This window comes from Anser cygnoides, chromosome 2 (genome assembly GCF_040182565.1).
Source record: "Anser cygnoides isolate HZ-2024a breed goose chromosome 2, Taihu_goose_T2T_genome, whole genome shotgun sequence".
Lineage (NCBI taxonomy): Eukaryota > Metazoa > Chordata > Aves > Anseriformes > Anatidae > Anser > Anser cygnoides.
The window spans coordinates 46,199,444-46,218,015 of record NC_089874.1 but is presented as its reverse complement, the minus strand read 5'-3'; the positions used below and the strand labels follow the sequence as shown (position 1 = coordinate 46,218,015).

Here is an 18,572-nt window from a genome sequence, read left to right as displayed (position 1 = left end):
TCTGGTTCTCAGTGAACTCCTCACAAAGTTCAACATGAAAGCTGCTTCTGATTTTTTCAGTGGTGAAATTCTGCCTTTTTTTTGAAGCAGGGATGTTTCTTGAGTGCCATTTACAAAACCGTTTATGTACTGATTCCAGAAAGTCAAAATAACCTTTCTTGTAAACCTCATTTCAAGATAAATGTGATTTAGAAGATACCACATGTGGAGTTCTGTGGAAGAGGAGAAGAGTCAGTTACCCCTTCAGAGTGTAACACTTCTCAGGGGAATATGCTGCAAAGTGTACGTTGTGTTACTTGGAGGCTGATCACCTGCCCGTTGTAGTTGCCCAAATGAGTCGGCTGTTTGAGTTCTACCTTTTCTCTACCAAGCTGATTTATCCCTTCCCACCCCAGCCTTTCACTCAGCTATTTTAGCTCTCTAGCCTAGCACAGCCTGTAGGCCACAGATAGCCCCGCTTCGAAAACAAAGGACGAACGCCATGCTGCAGGAGAGGAAGGTGAACAACCCTCAAAACAGGCAGTGTTATCAGAAGGAAATAAATCTCTCTTCTCACTTCCTGGCTATCACAGCGGCTGGCCTTACAAGGAAGCAGCTCTTCTCGCAGCCAGGTGGTTGTATTGTGTAGGCCGGAGGCTCACAGACCTTGTGGTAACAGCTGCCCGGGCAGTTAAAAAGGTAAAAAATACTTGTTTCTGACACCAAAGCAAACGAAGTTGGTGTGGATCAGATCTCCAGTTATAGCTCTGTGAAGCTTGTCTTCGCCGTTGAGATAGCAATAACATTTCTGTTGATGTTACACGTCCAGTATAGTCCTGCCCTCTTTTCCCTTTGTTGTGTGCGTGAGACATTGAAAGGAGTGAGAGAATGCTTGGGTACTAAGGAACTTTTAAAGAAAAAAATAGTGGGGATTAGGTTTCTCAGAAAAATTATGCCATTTTAATCAATGGTAGAATCTCTTAGGACCTGTACATTAAAATGTTAGCTTTATGCTACGAAGACTTGTATCAAATAATGTCGTCAATGGCTTGGAATGCTACCAGATTATTTTCAGTTAACAATTTGCACTGAGGTTATTTCTTTGAAGCACAAACTATAATCATTTGCTTAAGGGGGAGAAAAATCTTAATTCCAGAGAAGTTGCTGAAATAATAGCGAAGTCATCAATGATAACCCTTCAGAGGTCTTATTCACACAACTCGCTGGTTATAATGTGGTCAGCATTTCATTCCCATATAGATCCTCCAGTCTGTATAGCTTAAAGAAGTTTTACTTTGGAAATGGCAGCATCTCGCCTTCAGGTGTGCTTTTGTGTTACATGTATTTGCTAAGCTGCAATGGAGATAAAAGTAATTAGATTCCTTTTCAAGTTCCTTCTTGTTTTTTTTTCATAGGAATAGGTGGCAGAGCTCGGTCCTGGAGGGTCTGGATGTTTGGCTTTTGGTTGTTCTCCCCATAAATCAATTCAATTTACATATTGAGTAATGATATGGATTTTGTTCATGTCTGGTTACTCAAAGTATAAACACAGAAGTAGATTGCATACTTCTGTTCCTGTAACACAAAAGGAAGGCAGATTTATCCATATGAAGTTTTATTTGAGTCTATATTGAGATTTTTATACTGAAAACTATTTTTGTGTTTGTGACTTTTTTAAGGTGCTGGGAACCCAAATTGCAAAGTTGCAATTGTAATGGGCAAAACCAAAAACTCCTCAGCATCCAGGTAAGGATTTCTAGTAGATTCAGAGAGTTACCTAGAATTTGTTTCCTGGAGTATTCACTGCTTGCAAAAACTTTAAGTGGGATAGCATTAATTGCCTCGATCGGTTGGATGTGGGTGTGAATTACAGGGGACTTCTAAACCTCTGCGTGCGTCTTTTTAGCAAACAATGTTGATGACCAAGCTCCTGCTCTGCTCTCAGCTGCTGCTGACTGAAAGCTCCCGATCTTTTCACTGTCACCAACTTGCATCCACGTGCTTCCCCCTCCATTACAGTAGCTCTAGTGTTTGTGCAGCTGTGTGATGAATTGGATCAGGAAATTCTCTGGAGTTCACTAACTTTATCTTGGCCGCAATATTTTTAGTTTGAATTAGTTGTTCCTAGAACAGGAGAGTGGGGCAGCTTCCTCTGCTGCCAGTGCGTGTGCAGCTCTGTGGATGTGCACTAGATGCACAAAGGCAGCCTGTGTATGTGGGTGAGACGGGTGGGCAGCCAAGATAGGCCTCATATTGCCTGCCAACACATGGCCACCGGCTCAGTAAATAACCTCTTTTGTGCCATGACTGCTCTTAGGGTAGTGCCCTGTTCTGCTGTCACCATCGCTGTGGGACGAGGGCCCTATGGCACACATCCTGACTCTCTGCTAGCATCAGCCCAGAGGAGGAGAGGAGAGTCAGTTGTTGTCAAACATAAAGAAAAATTTATGACTTGAATGCACCTGACACTTTATGGGATGTCATATCCTTACATCAGTAGCATGCTCCTTTTTTTTTCCTATTTAATTTGAAATTTCTACTACCTCGGGCTTACAATTTCTAAGTCTAGCTTATGAAAACAGTTAACAAGAAGAATTGCTTGCTTAAACAATAATAAAACAAAACTTTTCAAAGCTTGCCTGAACAGACGAGTACAAGTGGCATATCAGAGAGCTGAAGTTGTCTACTAAGTTCTTCAAAATAATTATCTGCAGGTGTAAAATTAAGTTTGAAACACGGGGTGTTTATATGAACTTATGTGCATAGAGAGCATTGCACATCTTTAATCAGACCTACTCATTCCATTCCTACATAGGAATCTAATTTTTCTTTTTGCTTAAAATAAGGATAAGGCATATCATGTTCAACTGCTATTACCAAACTGAACCTTCCTCTTGCAAAAATCTTATGCAAGTTGTGAGTAAAATGCTTTGTGACTGGTTCCACTGAAGTCACGCAGCTTTGTGACACACAAAATTAGAACCATTTTTATCTCCAAGTTGGATTTTAGCCCAAATTCCACTGATTATCAAAGGTTTTTGGATTTGACAAGATTCCATTGAAAAGTAAACAGTAACTGTCTTCCGGCATGCAGGATGCTTTGTCCAGTGGCTGTGCAAGCTGTGGCATCTGTTGAGCTCTTGGAAGCTGAACAAGAGTTCGTGGAAGGAATTGTGATTCTGCACTTTCTAAAACAGGAGACTTGAGTTCAGGTACCTAGGAAGTCACCTCCAGTCCTGTGTGACTACTAATTGTCCTTAAATTTCCTGGAGGAATTTAAACATGAGGATCAGTTTCCTGAACTATAGGCAAGCCAAAATTATGACAATGATAAACGTGTTTCGAGAACAAAAAAGAACAGCCAAGAGGAGGAAACGGACTGTGTGATACAGGAACAGATGGTAGAATTTGCACAGGTGACAGACGCAATAGCTTTTCATTCATGGTGCGTTAGAGGCCAGTAGTAAAATTCAAGGAGGTTTGCAGTACGCATGCCATACTACGTGCAGGCAGGATGGCTGCAATCGGTATAGGTAAATCTCAACGTTTTCTTTATGCAAGTGCTAAAGTGAGGATAGAACATAAAAAAAAAGTAAGGGGAGGGGACAGAGGGGGCAGCTCAAAGTTAATCGTAACTTGTATCTTCTGTCTTGATCAGGTACAAGCAGCACAGCATGATCCTTGTTCCCATGGACACGCCAGGAGTGAAGCTGATAAGACCCCTCTCGGTGTTTGGCTACCTGGGTAGGTGATAGTATTTGTCAGCTGTATGTCTGTTGTTAGCAATTGCAGCAGCTGCAGTAATACTCGTGAATATTGTATATGACATAGACCAGTAAAATGCATGCAGACAGTCAAATTGAAGGCCTGTTTTTTTTTTTTTTTTTAAATGCATATTGCATCCTCCTTCATTTTACCCTGCTGTTGTGTTCTCTCTGTACCTGCAGATGAGATCCATGGAGGCCATTTTGAGATACATTTTAATGATGTGCGAGTACCTGCCTCCAATATAATACTGGGTGAGTTTCACTATTAATTCCTTCTTAACGCATACAGCAACAAACCAAATTTTACAAAATGGTGGTTTATTTTATGACTCATCGTAAGTTAACGTAAACCGCTAGTGGGGGATTCCTTAGATAAGGTGTGTCCAGCAAGACTGGCTGGCTGAGCCAGGTTCTCAAACACGTGTAAGAGGGAGCCACTTGTTCTTTAGCAGCCTGCCTGCTGCTTGAATATAGCTTGTTTAGAACAAAAAGATGATTGAAGGAAGTAGGGTAGCTGTAGCTGTTGTGCAAAAATCAGTTCCCTGAAGTGGAGCAAAGTAGAAACTGTCAGTGGCATTCTTTCCCCCAAGCCAGTTTTCATAGGCTTTACTGCCTTTTTTAAAAAGAGTGGTCTGTTGTAGTCTGTGGCCAACCAAACCTGGGTACCTGCAGATTTAGCAGAACTGAAAGAAAAATGAAAGAATGAGCCAGCCAGCTTTGTGAACTTCTTTACTCTACTTCTTTACAACTTTTCTCTAGTTCTCTTAGATGGAAAACATCAGGATTTAAATAGTTTTTGTTTTGTTTTGTTATTTTTATTACTCCGAAAGAACTTTCTCTCTGTAGTAGCCCTTGGACTTGGAAAGCTCAAAGTTTTCCCCCAGATTCTTATACCAGGCCTCACAGGTGTATTTTTCAGTGTGAGATTAACAACATTTAAATTAAATCAGGTAATAAACCAAACCCTCTCAGAAACCATCTTGGGGTGTTTTTTGGCTGTAAGTTGTATTAACAGTAGGTTAATACGGATCTAGTTAGAGTAAACAAGCACAACAGTCCTACAAAATAAACTTCCAAGAAGTTTGCTTTTAGCTGTGATGCTATGTGGCCCCTTCTGCTCTGAGCCACGGATTGTTTCAAGCAGGAATCTGCACGTACCTGCTTTTCTTTCCTACCAGGTGAAGGAAGGGGGTTTGAGATAGCACAAGGTCGGCTTGGGCCAGGCCGAATTCATCACTGCATGAGGTCCATCGGTGCAGCTGAAACCGCTTTACAGATCATGTGCCAGCGTGCAGCAGAGAGAGAGACTTTTGGGAAGAAACTGTACCACCACGTAAGCATGTTCTCTCTTTCTCTTAGTTCACACAGTCCAGACGTCACCTTTTGTTTTGCCCATGCAATGGGCAGTGTAATAGATGCGCCTTGCTATTAAATTACCCTTAATAATGCTTCAGAGGTCTAAAGAAAAAAAATCACATTAGGAGGCTCCCATTTTTCACGGTAATTATAGGATTATTTTTTTTTCCTTATACTCCTTTGCAGGAGTATTTTCGATGTAGATTTTGCTACTGTGGTTTTCACCTGCTTTTACTGATGTTTGGACAGGTATTTGATTAATGGTATGCATGAAAGTACAGACCAGTACAAGGCCAAACTGGGATTCTGGTCTTTTCTAGCTCTGGACTTGAAATACAGTCTTGTGATGGCGAGCTTGCTCTCTTCTATCAATAGGCAGAGTAAGTTGACAGTCTCCTTTTAATAGGAATCTATAGGAATTTATGGGAGTTTAGTAGGTGGCCTATCACATTTCAAGTGTTCCTCAGTCTTACCCAACAGATAGGATGACTCTACTGGAAAAAAAACACATAAAAGCAATGGAAAGAGGAAGCTGAGTTAGTGTCTGGCACAGGTTATGGAGGAATTTGTATAGAGCCAGAGGGAATAAGCTTACAGAGCCACTTTACAGTCATGTCATTGCCAAACTTCCCTTCACTGCTACAACATAGAATTAATAATAGTTGGATGAGGTGCACTCTGCGTTTGTCAACAGCTCATCAAAGGAAAACTGATGAAGCCACAGGCAAGACAGGGCAGGAGGCAGCTGCAGAACCAGAGAAGGTTCTCTGCAGCTCTGGGATAGCTGAGAGAGAGGGGAAGCCATTGGCTGCCTGGGCTAGCAGGCTGGCTGTCCCTGGGGAAGTCAAAGTGCTGGGAGCTGCCAGCAGGAGGGAGGGAGCACCTGAATGCCTCTGCAGGGGTCAGACCACCTTCAGTGGCAGAAGCTAAGCCGAGCCCCCAGACCTTGCACTGAAGCAAGTGCTGCACATTTTCTGATGCCTCCTCCTGGGTCTGCCAAGGCAACACATTTTACACTACAGCCAGGAGCATGCCTGAGACTGGCTCAGGCTCCAACTGGCTGCTTACTGACCAGCATCACATGAACGTTTTTCCGATGTGCACAGAAAAAACAGCTGAGAAGGGCTGCCAGGATCATATTTTGCAAGCAAATATCCCATATTTCAAACTTCATTTGGATCAAGGGAGCTACTAATTTATCACTGTGAAGACAGATGCAGCAGGCACCACCCTGCAGCTGTTTGCCTGGGTGTGTTAACACACCATTACCAGTAGCTTAACAAAAACAACTGGTTCCTCTCTCTTCTTTCACCACCTCACCCTGTCAACCACCTCAAGTTTTTGTATAGTGTGGCATGGCACAGCACATGGAAAGAGGGTTGTGAGGTGCTGTATCAGATAAAGGAAAGCAGGGAGTAAAAAAGCAGGCCTTGAAAGGGCTTCAAGAAATGGCCATGGGTCTGCTCACAGAAATGAGAGTGAACCAGGCTTTCTCCCCCGCCCCTTTGCTCTTTCCTGCCAGGAAAATCACTGCTACGGCTTTTTGTGTGTCAAATGTTTTCTTTCTTTTTTTCCTTATAGTAAATTAGATGCCTTTAACTAGCTTTAATTTGCACAAGGATCTCTCTCTAAATGACTGAACATATGCTGAGGAATATAGACATCTTCCTTAGGGCAGGTTTACCCTGGCAAGGTAGAAGGCATTAACTGACTCATTTTTTTCTTTGTCTCTTCAGGAAGTTGTTGCCCACTGGATTGCTGAATGTCGCCTTAGCATAGAACAGGCTAGACTGCTTACGCTAAAAACAGCCAGCAAGATTGACACGTTGGGCAACAGAAGAGCTAGGAAAGAGGTAAACTTGCTGGCAGCTGGAACCTGTGCCTTTTCACAAGAAAACTGGTTGAAATTTCAGCTAAAAATATTGCTAAAAGTTGGCCTAATCATAGAGTACAACTTCATGTTGCAATAGGAACTCTTACATTGAGATTGAAAAGAGATCTCAGTTTAAAAAGTTTAATTTTTAAATACTTCATCAGACTGAAGAAGTAGGGCCCAGTCATCTCAACCCAACAGCATAGTTTTGTGTTTTAATCCTGGAGAGGATTTAACTTACTGAGGGAAGAGGAAGAGCAGCGCTCTCATCCCTCCTCCAAAGAAGGGACGCACTATGAGAAACCAGCCCTCAGTAGAACTGTTAGGTAAAACGTTCTCTCTTCTGAAACTGATGTTAATGTGTTTTTAACTACAGGTAGCCATGACCAAAGTGGTTGTACCTCGGGCTGTGCTTAAAGTGATTGACTGTGCAATCCAAGTGTGTGGAGGAGGTGGAGTTTCCCAGGATTTTCCTTTGGCTTCAATGTGAGTAAGGGATACTTATCTTAAACAGAAGGCTTAGTTACTAGAGATAAGGTAATTTTATCATGCCAGTACATGCTTTTTTTTACCTCAGGTAGCCAGAAATCATAGTAAACACACCCTCTTGCACAACGTGCTCTTACAATTCAATCCCCATGCAATAGCATTGCTTTATCCTTAGCAATAAAGAGAAAAGCACAACCAAAAAACAACAACCACCAAAACACAGAAGCTGACAGTGGACCTAAAGTGGTTCTTAAAAGCAGCACAGAGGATCTGTTTCTAAAGCTCAGTCTAATCCCTTATGTTGTTGGGATAAAGCAAGCCTTCAGGATTTCCAGCCCATGCATCTCAACCCTGCCAGGAACATTTTGCTGCAGCACTTCCTCTGTTGTGAAAAACACCTCCTGTCTTTTGAAAAATCTTATTAAAAGGATGACTAGCAAAAATAGTTTAGAACTCCTGCTGTCAGACTGGTTTGCTACTGCAAAAGGGCTATAACCTAATTCAGATCTTCCCACACAGGTTTGCTTATATTCGGACCTTACGCCTGGCAGACGGGCCTGATGAAGTTCATCTCTCAACAATTGCAAGGTGGGAGCTACTTGATCAGTCGAAGAAGCTAACTGCAAAAATTTGATGTCAGCATAAAGCCCTCTCATGTGGATGGAGGACTTAGGGAAGATTACATTACGCAGTGCAATAATGTTTAAGCTAAAATTGGATCAATATAAAACCTTGATTCTAGTTTGAATCAATATGTATTCTCAACCTTTACTTGTAATTATTACATTTATTAATCGGGGCTTGCTCTAAAAGTTTGTAGAATACCCTGTCTGAAGTAAGGGCACATGTAAACAGAGTTTGTCTGGGTTCTTTATAACACTGATTAAAATCTATTTTCTAACAGGCTTAAAGTGCTTTATCTGCTTTGAGCCAAAGCCCTCTAACTTTTTACTGTAAAGTTAAAGCAGTTTTCATTTGGCAATTTCATACGATTTATGGCAAGTTGACAAACTTAATTACTGATTAAATGGCAAACCATTAAAACAAACAAATGCTGTTCTTCCCCTTTCCAAAGCTCGGCTTTACTCCAGTCCCCTTCCTTCCCCCTTCCCTGCTCTAAACTCTCCTCATTTTCACCAAACGTTACACTGTCCTCCCCCTTCCTCCCTTCAAGTGGGGCTAGGGGCAGCACAGGAGCTTGGACTTAAGGTGTAACAGATCGTCTGCTGTTCCTTACTTTTTTCCCCTCAAAGTCATCTCCCATTTCTCCTTATCAGCACCCTTTGTCTTTCCTTGCAACTTTCCTTTTGTGCAGCCTCACAAGCCTCCTCCTGGCTGCAGATGCTCCTGCCCTTTCTTAAAGATGTCTGAGATTCAGAGGCATCTTCTCCTCTGAAGAGCTGAAATTTTGGCTGGAACCAAGACTGGTTTGCACAGGGCAGTTCATGGCTTCCTCCTCAGCTACCAAAACAGGCTCTGCCATTCGTGCCCATCTGTGAAGTTCCCAAAGGCCATAGTTCCTCAGTGCTGCATCTGTAACAATCCCCTGACGTTAGTTACTTACCACAGAACTCGCTAGTACAACAGAACCAAGCAGATTACAGAAAACAGCACTGTCATTAGTTCTATTTCCTATTAAAGGAGGACAGTGCAGGTAGAGTATTTCAGCTTTTACAGGGTGATCAACAATTAACGATACAAGCGATTACCTTTTTGCATAACCAACCCTAGCCTGATGTCAGAGCTCAGAAAGAAATAGCTGTAGGGCTTAAGGTCAGAACTTGCTCCAGTTTCATCCTGAAGACTGAGAAGAACTAGATGAGCATTCACCTGAAAGGCATTCCAGCAAGCGCTGCTGAAGTCAGGGTGGTACAATTACAAAGTACCTGTAACAGGAAGCTTTCTGCAAATAAGTTTCTTCATATCAGTTCATTATACCTACAAAATAATAGCTTTCAAGCAAGCAATAATGCTTTTCTGTATTCCCACCAGTCCTTGTTTCTTCTTGCTTCTTGCCAAGACTGTTTCCTAGGAAGCCTGTTTCCTAGGAAGCTAAGAATGTCAACAAGTCAGTTGCTGAAGTCAATTTCAAATACAAGACAACCTACGCTGTACCACTGTTTGTCATTTAGTAGTTCTGCTCTGGAGTGTCAGAGCCTGCACAACATATTTCTCCAAGCAACGAGTCCTAGGAACCCCGTTTAGCCACACTCAAATTAAGGTCTTTGACCACCCTCATTTCCCATACCCTCAAAGAACTGCTACATAAGCACACCAACTTTATCTCATTAACAAGCTCTTAATTCCCTTTATTTTAAAATTTTATGTACATATGAATGATCTGTATAATGTACACTCAATATAGAAAGTTTTTATATACTGGATAATGTATAGAACATTTCACAATTACACTAATTTCTTACATAACATGTCAACCTTAAGTTTTTTGCTGAAGCTTTTTCAATTTGGTAAAGCCAGTTATACATACAAGTGTCTAATGCTGTTTGATCTCAGGAAGATAACGTTAATGATTAAGGACATCAGTGAACTGGTGCGGGGAGAAACCCTTTGGAAGTCAAGTTCAATGAGGAGTGATCATGTCAGACTGGGAAAAGAAGGGATGCCCTTTTAGTGGGGGTTGGTGAGGTCAAAGTGATTTTAGCCCAATTCCTCTAGACTGTAGCTCAACTCCAGTCATGCTAAGTCATAAAATATAAAAACTAGGAAAGTTTGATTCACAGTCTTGTAAACAAATATAAAGGAACAAAATGTGCTTACGTACAGCAAGAAGAAAATTCTTGCGTACCCATTTCAGCTGATCCACAGAGTGCTTTCTTATGTTACAGTGTGATAGTTAGAATCACCAACTTTTTCCTAAAAAACAGTCATAGAAAAAGGAATAACACTGTCATTAAACACTTGGAAAGGCAGTAAGTTCACTTCAATGTGTTGGAGGAAAACGCTGTTCCTCATCACTGGCCAGTCTGCCTTTGTGCCTCTTTCACATGAATTTCTAGTCCTTAGCTGACATCTCCCACTTCGTTGTCTACCGGGGGTGGTATGTTGGGCATTACAGATGACGTTGTCCCTGCAGTAAGGTAGCCAGCAACTCCGGGGCCTTTTGGAAAGAAAACAGAATACTGGCAATTAGTTTAGGTTCTAAAAAGTTATTTAACAGCCTCATTTTAGGCTCATTGATTTTTGTAGGTCTCCTCCAACTGAACTATTCTAATCTCCTCTGGTAACTCAAATACATCATCCAAGTCAACCCAACAACTTATGCAAGCATTTAAGTTTTCATTTAGATTATATAATTCATTGGAATCTAGGAACAGAAGCTATTAAGGCAGCTTAGTCCCTTTAGTCACTAAGTGGGTTAGCTTGTGTGGACCAGACTTCACAGTATTTTTCCTCTGATGTGCCAAACAAGTCATAAAAAAAATCCACCCATTACCCAGCTCATCTTCTACCACAGAAGTGGCAGTAAAGAGAAGGCAGACTTTCTGCACCGAGGAGAGGACCTGCTGCAGGTGAAATGCCTTCAGGCATGCACTCCGCTACCAGGCTCTACATTTATGCTTTTACCACTAAAAAGGATTTCCCTGCCACGTATTTAAAATGGAAGCTCACCGTGCTGCTTCACGAATAGGCAGAAGCCTCAAGCTTGTCTACGAGCTTTGTGCCCTCCCTTAAAAACGCAGCTTTGCACTGCAGACATGGATCCTCTCCTCAAAGCCTAGAGGTAACTTCTAGTCATAAAGAAACTTGAACCAAATGGAATAAGGACTCGATGCTGCAGCATGAGGTGTTTCAACAACAATCCTTATTAAATCAGTGATCGTAGAAAACTGCCAGCCCTCGACATGTTCCTGCATCAATAAAGTTATTGACTTGGTATCTTACCTTCAGCCTACACTGCTGATCTTTGACATGGTAAGTTCTGCTGGGTTCTTTACTCTCCCACTGTCATCTTCACCAATTTCTCCTGTATTTATTACCCCCTTTATTCCCCACCGTCCCTTCTCCCACTACAGCCTGGAGGCAGAACATCAGAGCATGTTTTTTCTCATCTCAGTGCAAACAGTCCTAATGCTATGACTGCAAGCAAGAGAACAAAGCAAGCAGTGCCTTTGGTACAACAATCCCTGGCTTTGGAAGGAATTCTGACAGCACTGTACAAAAACTCCACTAGTGCTCTTGTCCCTCAAACTTTTCATCATGAATTATCCCTAACATGCTTCAGAAGTTCAGTTCATCTGTAGTGCCCAGCCAGTATCAGCTGTTGCAGATTTTAGTTTGCTGCTGCGTGCAGAAAGAAGGCAAGATTGTCAGCATTTTGCAGTCTGGGAACACACATTTGTTATAATTCTGTGACATGCATCTGTTATTGGGAATGTAGCAAATGCTGCGAGCATTTTGCAAGATGGTATCTACCTGCTTTAGAGAGCTACACAGAAGTTAGCAAGCTGCCTGGCAGAGCAGATCTAAAGCCCACTTCTCAGGTGAAGGGGACTGCTGCCAGTTAGAAGGGAAGGAGAAGAGACACCTGAGGGAAGAGAAATAAGCAAGGGAAGTTTCAAGGGAAGTGCAAATAGCAAAGCAATTTGAAGCAAAAGGTAAGGCAGAATACAAGATAAGGCAGGTTAAAAAAACCTCGCAGTTCAGTTTCCATCTATACCTTGCATTTGTAACAACATCTTCATTCTGTATTTGCAAGCACTTAAACATCAAGCAATTTAAATGCAGCACAGTCCCTAAGGCAGTTAGATAGCTACATTGCCCCCAGTCTCAAGCTTGTCAGTTTCTGGCATATAGTTTCAGCTCTTTGCCAGTAATCAGACAGGGTTTACATCACATTTCTAATCCATAATATCTACAAAATACCGAAGAAGTCAGCACCAACTGCATCAAGAGTTTAAGTATTCTTTGTCAAAGTGGCATTAAATTGCTGTACTGCAATAAACAGTGAACTCCTGTTCAGAGCTGAAGCGCTGCATTTTTCCTGTGTGGAAAGACACAGGAGGTGTTGCCACAAGTATCTATGCACCAAACAATAAGCATCTGCTTCTAGAATGTAAAGTTCTAGACTTAAAAGTTCTAGACTTCAAAATCTCTTCCTTCATTTTCTCAAAATACATGCCAGTATCATGCAAGAAACTTTTCTGTCTACATAGCCATCTGATTTATACACTCCTGTTACAGTTACATGCAAAAGCTCAATTAAGGTTCCTATATTAAACTAAATGAGAAAGTTCCATGCGGCATATGGAAGTGCTCACACTGACTTGTCACAGAAAACGAAAACCATATTTGGGAAGCTAAACTAAGAGACTGAGTAATTTCTTGCACTTGCTTAGCTGCTGACTAGTAAGGATCCAAAAGTTTGAATCAGGTTTTCCGTTAGACAAAATTTGCTACAATGCAGTTATACAGAACAGTTTCAGATACAGCAAGTAATCTGTGATCAAGTACAGCACAAACAGCAAGAGCGCTCTTCCACCCTGCAAGCGGGACTGTGGTGGCACCCCTGGGGCACAATTTCAGTCCTGGCACCAGCAGAGGGCTCACCCAGAACGCACCACAGGTGTGTTCCAGTGTAAACTGCGAGCTGCACATACAGGTACAAGGCCGTTCCCACCAGAGAATGGCTCTACCAGTGCACTGAGTCTTACTGGAATATGGCTTCACACTCGGGGCTACTAGCACTTAAACTGATTCAGTACCATGACTACGTGCCTTGCGCTAAAGCAGCATAATTCACATGGCAAATTAATGTAGTTCAGCTACTTAAAGTACCACTGCCTTTTAGACAAAGCCTAAATTCAATTTTTGAAGGAGTTTTAACTCCCCCATCCCCAACTTCAGGAAACAATTTGCTCTAGGACTCAAGTAGACTGATCCTAAGAAAGCGAGAAGTTACTGTTGTTCATTAGATCTCAATAAATCTCTACCACTACAGCGCACTTGCAAGACTTGTCAGCATTCAGACTCCATTGCTCTGATATTTTAAAAGTAGATACAGCAAAGACTATCCACAAAAATACATTCTCTCCTGAGAAAAAAATAACTTGATAAAAAATACTTTTACAAATTTAACATTTTTACAGCATTTGCTGTTCAGGCCACATGACAGCACTAGATCGTAAGGATAACCACTATCCCCAGAGTCAAGCCTGACAACTGAGTAACAGTTTGCTATGATTCAGGACAAAAAGGAAAGGGTTGCTAACCTGTGAGGTATCCTGCTGTTTGCGTCTCAGAAATGAACAAGTCATGTTTCTGATCTTTGAAGGCACTCCACACAGAAGAACGAGACAGAATTTCATTTACCTACGGTATTTGAAGAGATTAACATTAAGACTTGCAATATTCTAGAGGAATAAACTTCTTTTCTAGAACCAAATCTTTCTGAAGGGATTACCAAATAGTACAGCATATACATCCATAGTGTTGCTGCAGTTGCCTACAACAATATTCATCAGGACAAACAAAAAAGCAATTTACATTTCTAACAGAAATTCTGAAGAGTCATCAGTAAAAACCTAGCTGAAGGACGCTTACAGAATGTTTCTGGCACTTGGAATTGGTCTTTTTGCCTAGTACACTTCACCATACATCAAACCAGTGACTCCTCCACAAGAAACAGATTGAGAAGTTCCAACACATCACGATTTCATAGTTGCATAATATTAACACTTTATGCTTGACAGCCATAAGATTAAACAAGGGATGTTCAGAGTTGGATATTCCGTATGTACAAAGCTAAATTCAGCACTTCTCAGTGCTTACCTGTTCTCCATACTGTAGGCTGCGAGACATGGATTTCAGAGTTTTAACAATCTGAGCTTTTGTTGCAGATGGGCTTTCCAGGTTCTCAAGACCAATACCTTCAAGCAACTTTAGAAGATAAGGGACCAGATCCGCTTTCAAAGCCTACAACCATACATAAAAGAGTTGTCTTAACATGGACTAGTAAGTTCCACGTGCTCCAGAGGTCTTACATTCTTGGATTGCTACCACTAGCACGAACCAAAAGTAACAACAGCTCGTATGAAGTATGTTTAGCTAGTCAATTTTTCCTCAGTAACCCAAATACACACAAGCAAAAGGTTACTACCCAGCAGTTCAGCTCTGTGTAAGCACAAGTTCAGTTGAATTAGCTGCCATTCCCATGTTCTCAGCAGCCACAAGCCAACACTACCCTATGCACAGTTCAAGCTTCAATGACGGGCAACATCCCTGACCAGATCTGCATTTGGGATTTCTAACTTCTCCAACATGGAAAAGCACATTTTTAAAGCGTCTTAGACCCTTAAGTGGAATGGTACCTCTATCCCTATGAAAAGATTAGATAGCCAAACACCACATTTCTATAGACTGAGAACATACTACTTACTTGAGCTACTAAGTCATTTTGTTCCTTCTGAAACATTCGGTTAAGTGCTTCACAGGCTACACCAATTACATCTGGTCTCTTTTTCATTCCATTCATGAGAGGGCTAATGGTCTCAAGCGATGCCATTGCTCGAACACAAAGCTGTGAAGAAACAGAAATAACCAGAGCACGCACTTTATTTTATGCTAAGCTTGATTATGGAAGATCTAGTCAGCCAACCATAAATTCCCATAAGAAACAATATTTCTCAGTTCCTTTAACCTACCAATTCTCCATTCATCAGCTAAAGTCCCTGTTCACTTGGTACATGGTATTTACAGTCAGAATAATGCCCTTCTACAAGCACTGCTAGAGAACACACATACTCCAACTACACTTTTCTGGAACACTTAAATGATTCTGTACCTCATTGTCTGACAATATGTGCATGACACGAATGGCACTTTTTGGAATGGCGTTGTTCTTGTGGTTCATGGCTTGGAGTATCTTGTGAAGATGCCCAAGTGGAGGGACTTGATCAGCTAGCTGAGGCTGAGCACTGAACAGGCACACAGTTGCTGTGGTAATGGTTTCTAAGGTTTCCCCCTGTAGGAAAAAGAACAAAACCAGAAAATATAACTCAGCAAAGCCTAACATATCCCCAAAATGGTATCATTTCTCTTGCTCTGCATTAGATTTTGTTCCTAATGTTTTTATCATGTGATTTTGCTTTGAAACTTAAGTTTAAGAGAATACAATCAGCTCCAAAAGCAGCAGACGTTCACTGAATCTCAGAAACCCACATTCCATAGAAATTAAGTACCATTTTCAGTATCTAGAGAAGCCAATGTCTGGCTGCAGCCTGTGCAAGCACAGCACCACACATGATAATGTGCCCAGAGGAAGCCGGACAGCGTGAATGTTCAGGCTGACCACTTGAACGCCTTAGAAGTTTCCACAGCCTGTGCAACAACACTGACACTTGCTGCATTCTGCATGCCTACACAAACTGTTACCATGAGCTTGTACTACATGTCTGTTTTATTCAGTGTGCAAGTTAGTTGTCTCCCTGCAAATATAAGCTAGAAACTGTTTGAACACTATTTCTCAAGTCAGTAACTTAATGATATTATTAACGGAATGTTTAACATCCTCATTCAAACTACAGAACACTAGCTCTACTGCATTAAGCTAATTCTTAGGTGGGAACCATATTTAGGTCATGTAACTTAAAACCATCGGAGTGGGAAATCAGTGTTGCAGGACGACACTAGAATTTTCGAGACCTGAAAGTTTAGGATGCATAAAGCAAGAGCTATTTTCTTCGGTTGGTCAGTAAATGAGTAATTAAGAACAATTTCTTAAGTTTTGTCACTACTGTAACATAAACCTCTAAGACTTACCAGAGCTAGTTCTATGGCTTCCGGGGCGGTTTAGAAGTACTGACTTGTATTTAGAAGTTGCTTACTTTTAGTAAAAGCATGTAGGTATGTTTAAAGTGGACTAATCATTTGTGTTGCAAACAAAGTGTGAGAACCAAAGTTAATCAGATACTAAAAGACCACAGTAGCATGAGACTTCTAAACAAATTCAAAGAGCAGAGTAAAAACTACAACTTACATGGGGGTTATTTTTCTCCAGTAGTTCAGTAAACTTTTCCAGCAGTGCAATGAGAAATTCCCTTGGTTTCCGTAAAACCCAGGCCGGCTGGGCAATAAAAATCCTTAAGAAGACTCCCCCCACCGAAAGTTCACCATCTGCCTCACCATACACCACAGCAAAGTCTTCAGGCAGCTGTTAAGTTGTAAAGAAAACAGGGAGTTATTATTCGGCAAGGAATATTTGCAAGATCTGTAATTCTAACATCATAACTGTAAGTGGTAACTGTTCTCCAGAATGGAGCTGTGGGAAGACCAATAAGCATCTCGTTTTGAAGAAACATGAGGTAAGAAGAGTAGAAAGAACATCACAGTGCAGGTCATACTACTACAGTGGACTTTTCTTTCAAAGAACACAAGTAGCTGTGTCTATAGCCATACTGGGGTAAACATTAGCTAAAGAGAAGTATCAGTAACATGGCTGATAGAACAGGCCTCTTTCTTCTACCCTTATGCAGGTATCGTGGAAAAAACAGACATCACTGACTGACCTGACATGGCGAAATGGTTCAGGACGATCATATCTGAGATTCAGTGTCTTACTAACATTTCTGAACATTTACTAACTTGGTGGTTGATAAATAGTTTACTATAGCTATGTAATAAGTGACAAGACTTTTTCCAGCAAGCCAGTACTTTCCTTGGTCACTGACTTCTTAGAATGACCTGAACTATCAGAGAACTTGAAGTATTATTGGCAAAAAAACACTGCTAAGTGTCTGATTTCAAGGCATAAGAAGTAATGAAAAATAAAGGTAGTTATCACAGCACTGAATTCCTCTTGGTACACTGAGTACAAAGAAAGCACATCAAGAGAAAGTTACGAACAGGCATGTGTTACCAGCTGTCTTATATTCTCCCTGGGAGCATCCCAAACAGAAACAGTATACTTTTACCTTCCAGTTAGTGTCAGGGTTGTCCCTCTGAAGTTTAAAGTGCCTTTAAAAAGAAAGGATGGTTTAATGAGCAGTAGAAGAAGCAGTCTTTCCCTACTACAACACCACATCAGTCTCCCTTCATTTGTGAGGTATTTCCCATAGTTTAAAACCCCATTCTCCTCCTGCTAAGTGCTTACTGCCACAACATTTATCTAGATGTATAAACCGCTGAGTCACACCTACAGTATACAACAGGGAACGTTTCCTTTTCACTGAAGTCTGGATTGCAAAGATTCTACTTTTTACAGACAGAGCTCTGTGATAGTTTTTCCCTAATAACTGGTTCACTATCACTAAAGGAGCATCTCTGAGGAAATGCTTAGGCAGCTGGTCTCCACGTACTCAAGCATCATCTCTCGAACTGTTGTTGATACTTTCTCCCTGGAGTTGTCATTCCAAATTAACTCAGGATTTTCATGAGTTCCCTCAAAGATATGAACAGCAGCTTCGGGGTTGTCTCTCATAGCGTCCATGAAGACTCCAGGTAAAAACTTCATTAGTGTAATCCTAACCTAGAAAGGATGAACAGAATCGACACTTAGAATACCATAACACCTAAACAAAAACAAACAACTAAGACCATTACTGAAAGAGAGGTTGAGAACCTCAGGAAGTCTAGTTATCCAGACAGTAACAAAATACAGTGCTATCATTTTAAATAGTGGTAGCTAGTGACAGATTTGAAATTGGGGTCCCTAATGACAAAGTCATTACAAATTGGAACCAAACTGCTTGCAATAGTTACAACAGATACAGCACTTCTAGGAGTCTGCTCAGAAATTTAAAAAGTTAACTGTTTTTTGAGAAAACTACTTTCCTCTTCACATGAATGTTTAAATCACAGAACAGTTGGTATTGTTCAGTCTTTAGAGAGAGGCTGGTGCTGTTAAGATGAGTTCCAACAAGAGCAGTTCAGATTCTTACCTTTGGACCCACTAGCTTATCTGCAGTCATTTTGGCAAAGAGCTCTGCTGTTTGGGCTCGGACCTGTGGATGAGTTGAGTTGCAGAACATATCCAGTAAGTAGATTAAAGCACCTGTACAAAGAGATAGGGAAGCATTCAATTTTTTATTTTTTTTCTGGTCACAAGTAGTATAAAATCCATGGATTTGACCACTGTATTTTGAGTCTACTGT

The 18,572-nt window shown here is 41.2% G+C and overlaps 2 protein-coding genes across 3 annotated transcripts in view; one reads left to right on the top strand and one right to left on the bottom strand.

Annotated features, from left to right (window-relative positions):
• The window catches only part of ACAD11 (acyl-CoA dehydrogenase family member 11), a 29,602-nt gene extending 21,190 nt beyond the window's left edge, over positions 1-8,412 (top strand). The window contains exons 14-20 of the mRNA XM_048054484.2: positions 1,659-1,725; positions 3,638-3,723; positions 3,927-3,998; positions 4,925-5,079; positions 6,839-6,955; positions 7,352-7,461; positions 7,984-8,412. Coding sequence (XP_047910441.2) covers positions 1,659-1,725; positions 3,638-3,723; positions 3,927-3,998; positions 4,925-5,079; positions 6,839-6,955; positions 7,352-7,461; positions 7,984-8,098 — 722 coding nt within the window. The 3' untranslated portion in view covers positions 8,099-8,412. The remainder of the gene's footprint in view (positions 1-1,658; positions 1,726-3,637; positions 3,724-3,926; positions 3,999-4,924; positions 5,080-6,838; positions 6,956-7,351; positions 7,462-7,983) is intronic.
• A 1,331-nt stretch (positions 8,413-9,743) lies between these two features.
• The window catches only part of DNAJC13 (DnaJ heat shock protein family (Hsp40) member C13), a 54,582-nt gene continuing 45,753 nt past the window's right edge, over positions 9,744-18,572 (bottom strand). For both annotated transcript variants that reach the window (XM_048054482.2, XM_048054483.2), the window contains 9 exons: positions 18,360-18,472; positions 17,778-17,947; positions 17,394-17,436; positions 16,460-16,633; positions 15,266-15,445; positions 14,861-15,001; positions 14,254-14,397; positions 13,695-13,794; positions 9,744-10,582 (listed from right to left, as the gene is read on the bottom strand). In XM_048054482.2, the coding sequence (XP_047910439.2) occupies positions 10,485-10,582; positions 13,695-13,794; positions 14,254-14,397; positions 14,861-15,001; positions 15,266-15,445; positions 16,460-16,633; positions 17,394-17,436; positions 17,778-17,947; positions 18,360-18,472 (1,163 nt within the window). In that variant the 3' untranslated portion in view covers positions 9,744-10,484. The remainder of the gene's footprint in view (positions 10,583-13,694; positions 13,795-14,253; positions 14,398-14,860; positions 15,002-15,265; positions 15,446-16,459; positions 16,634-17,393; positions 17,437-17,777; positions 17,948-18,359; positions 18,473-18,572) is intronic.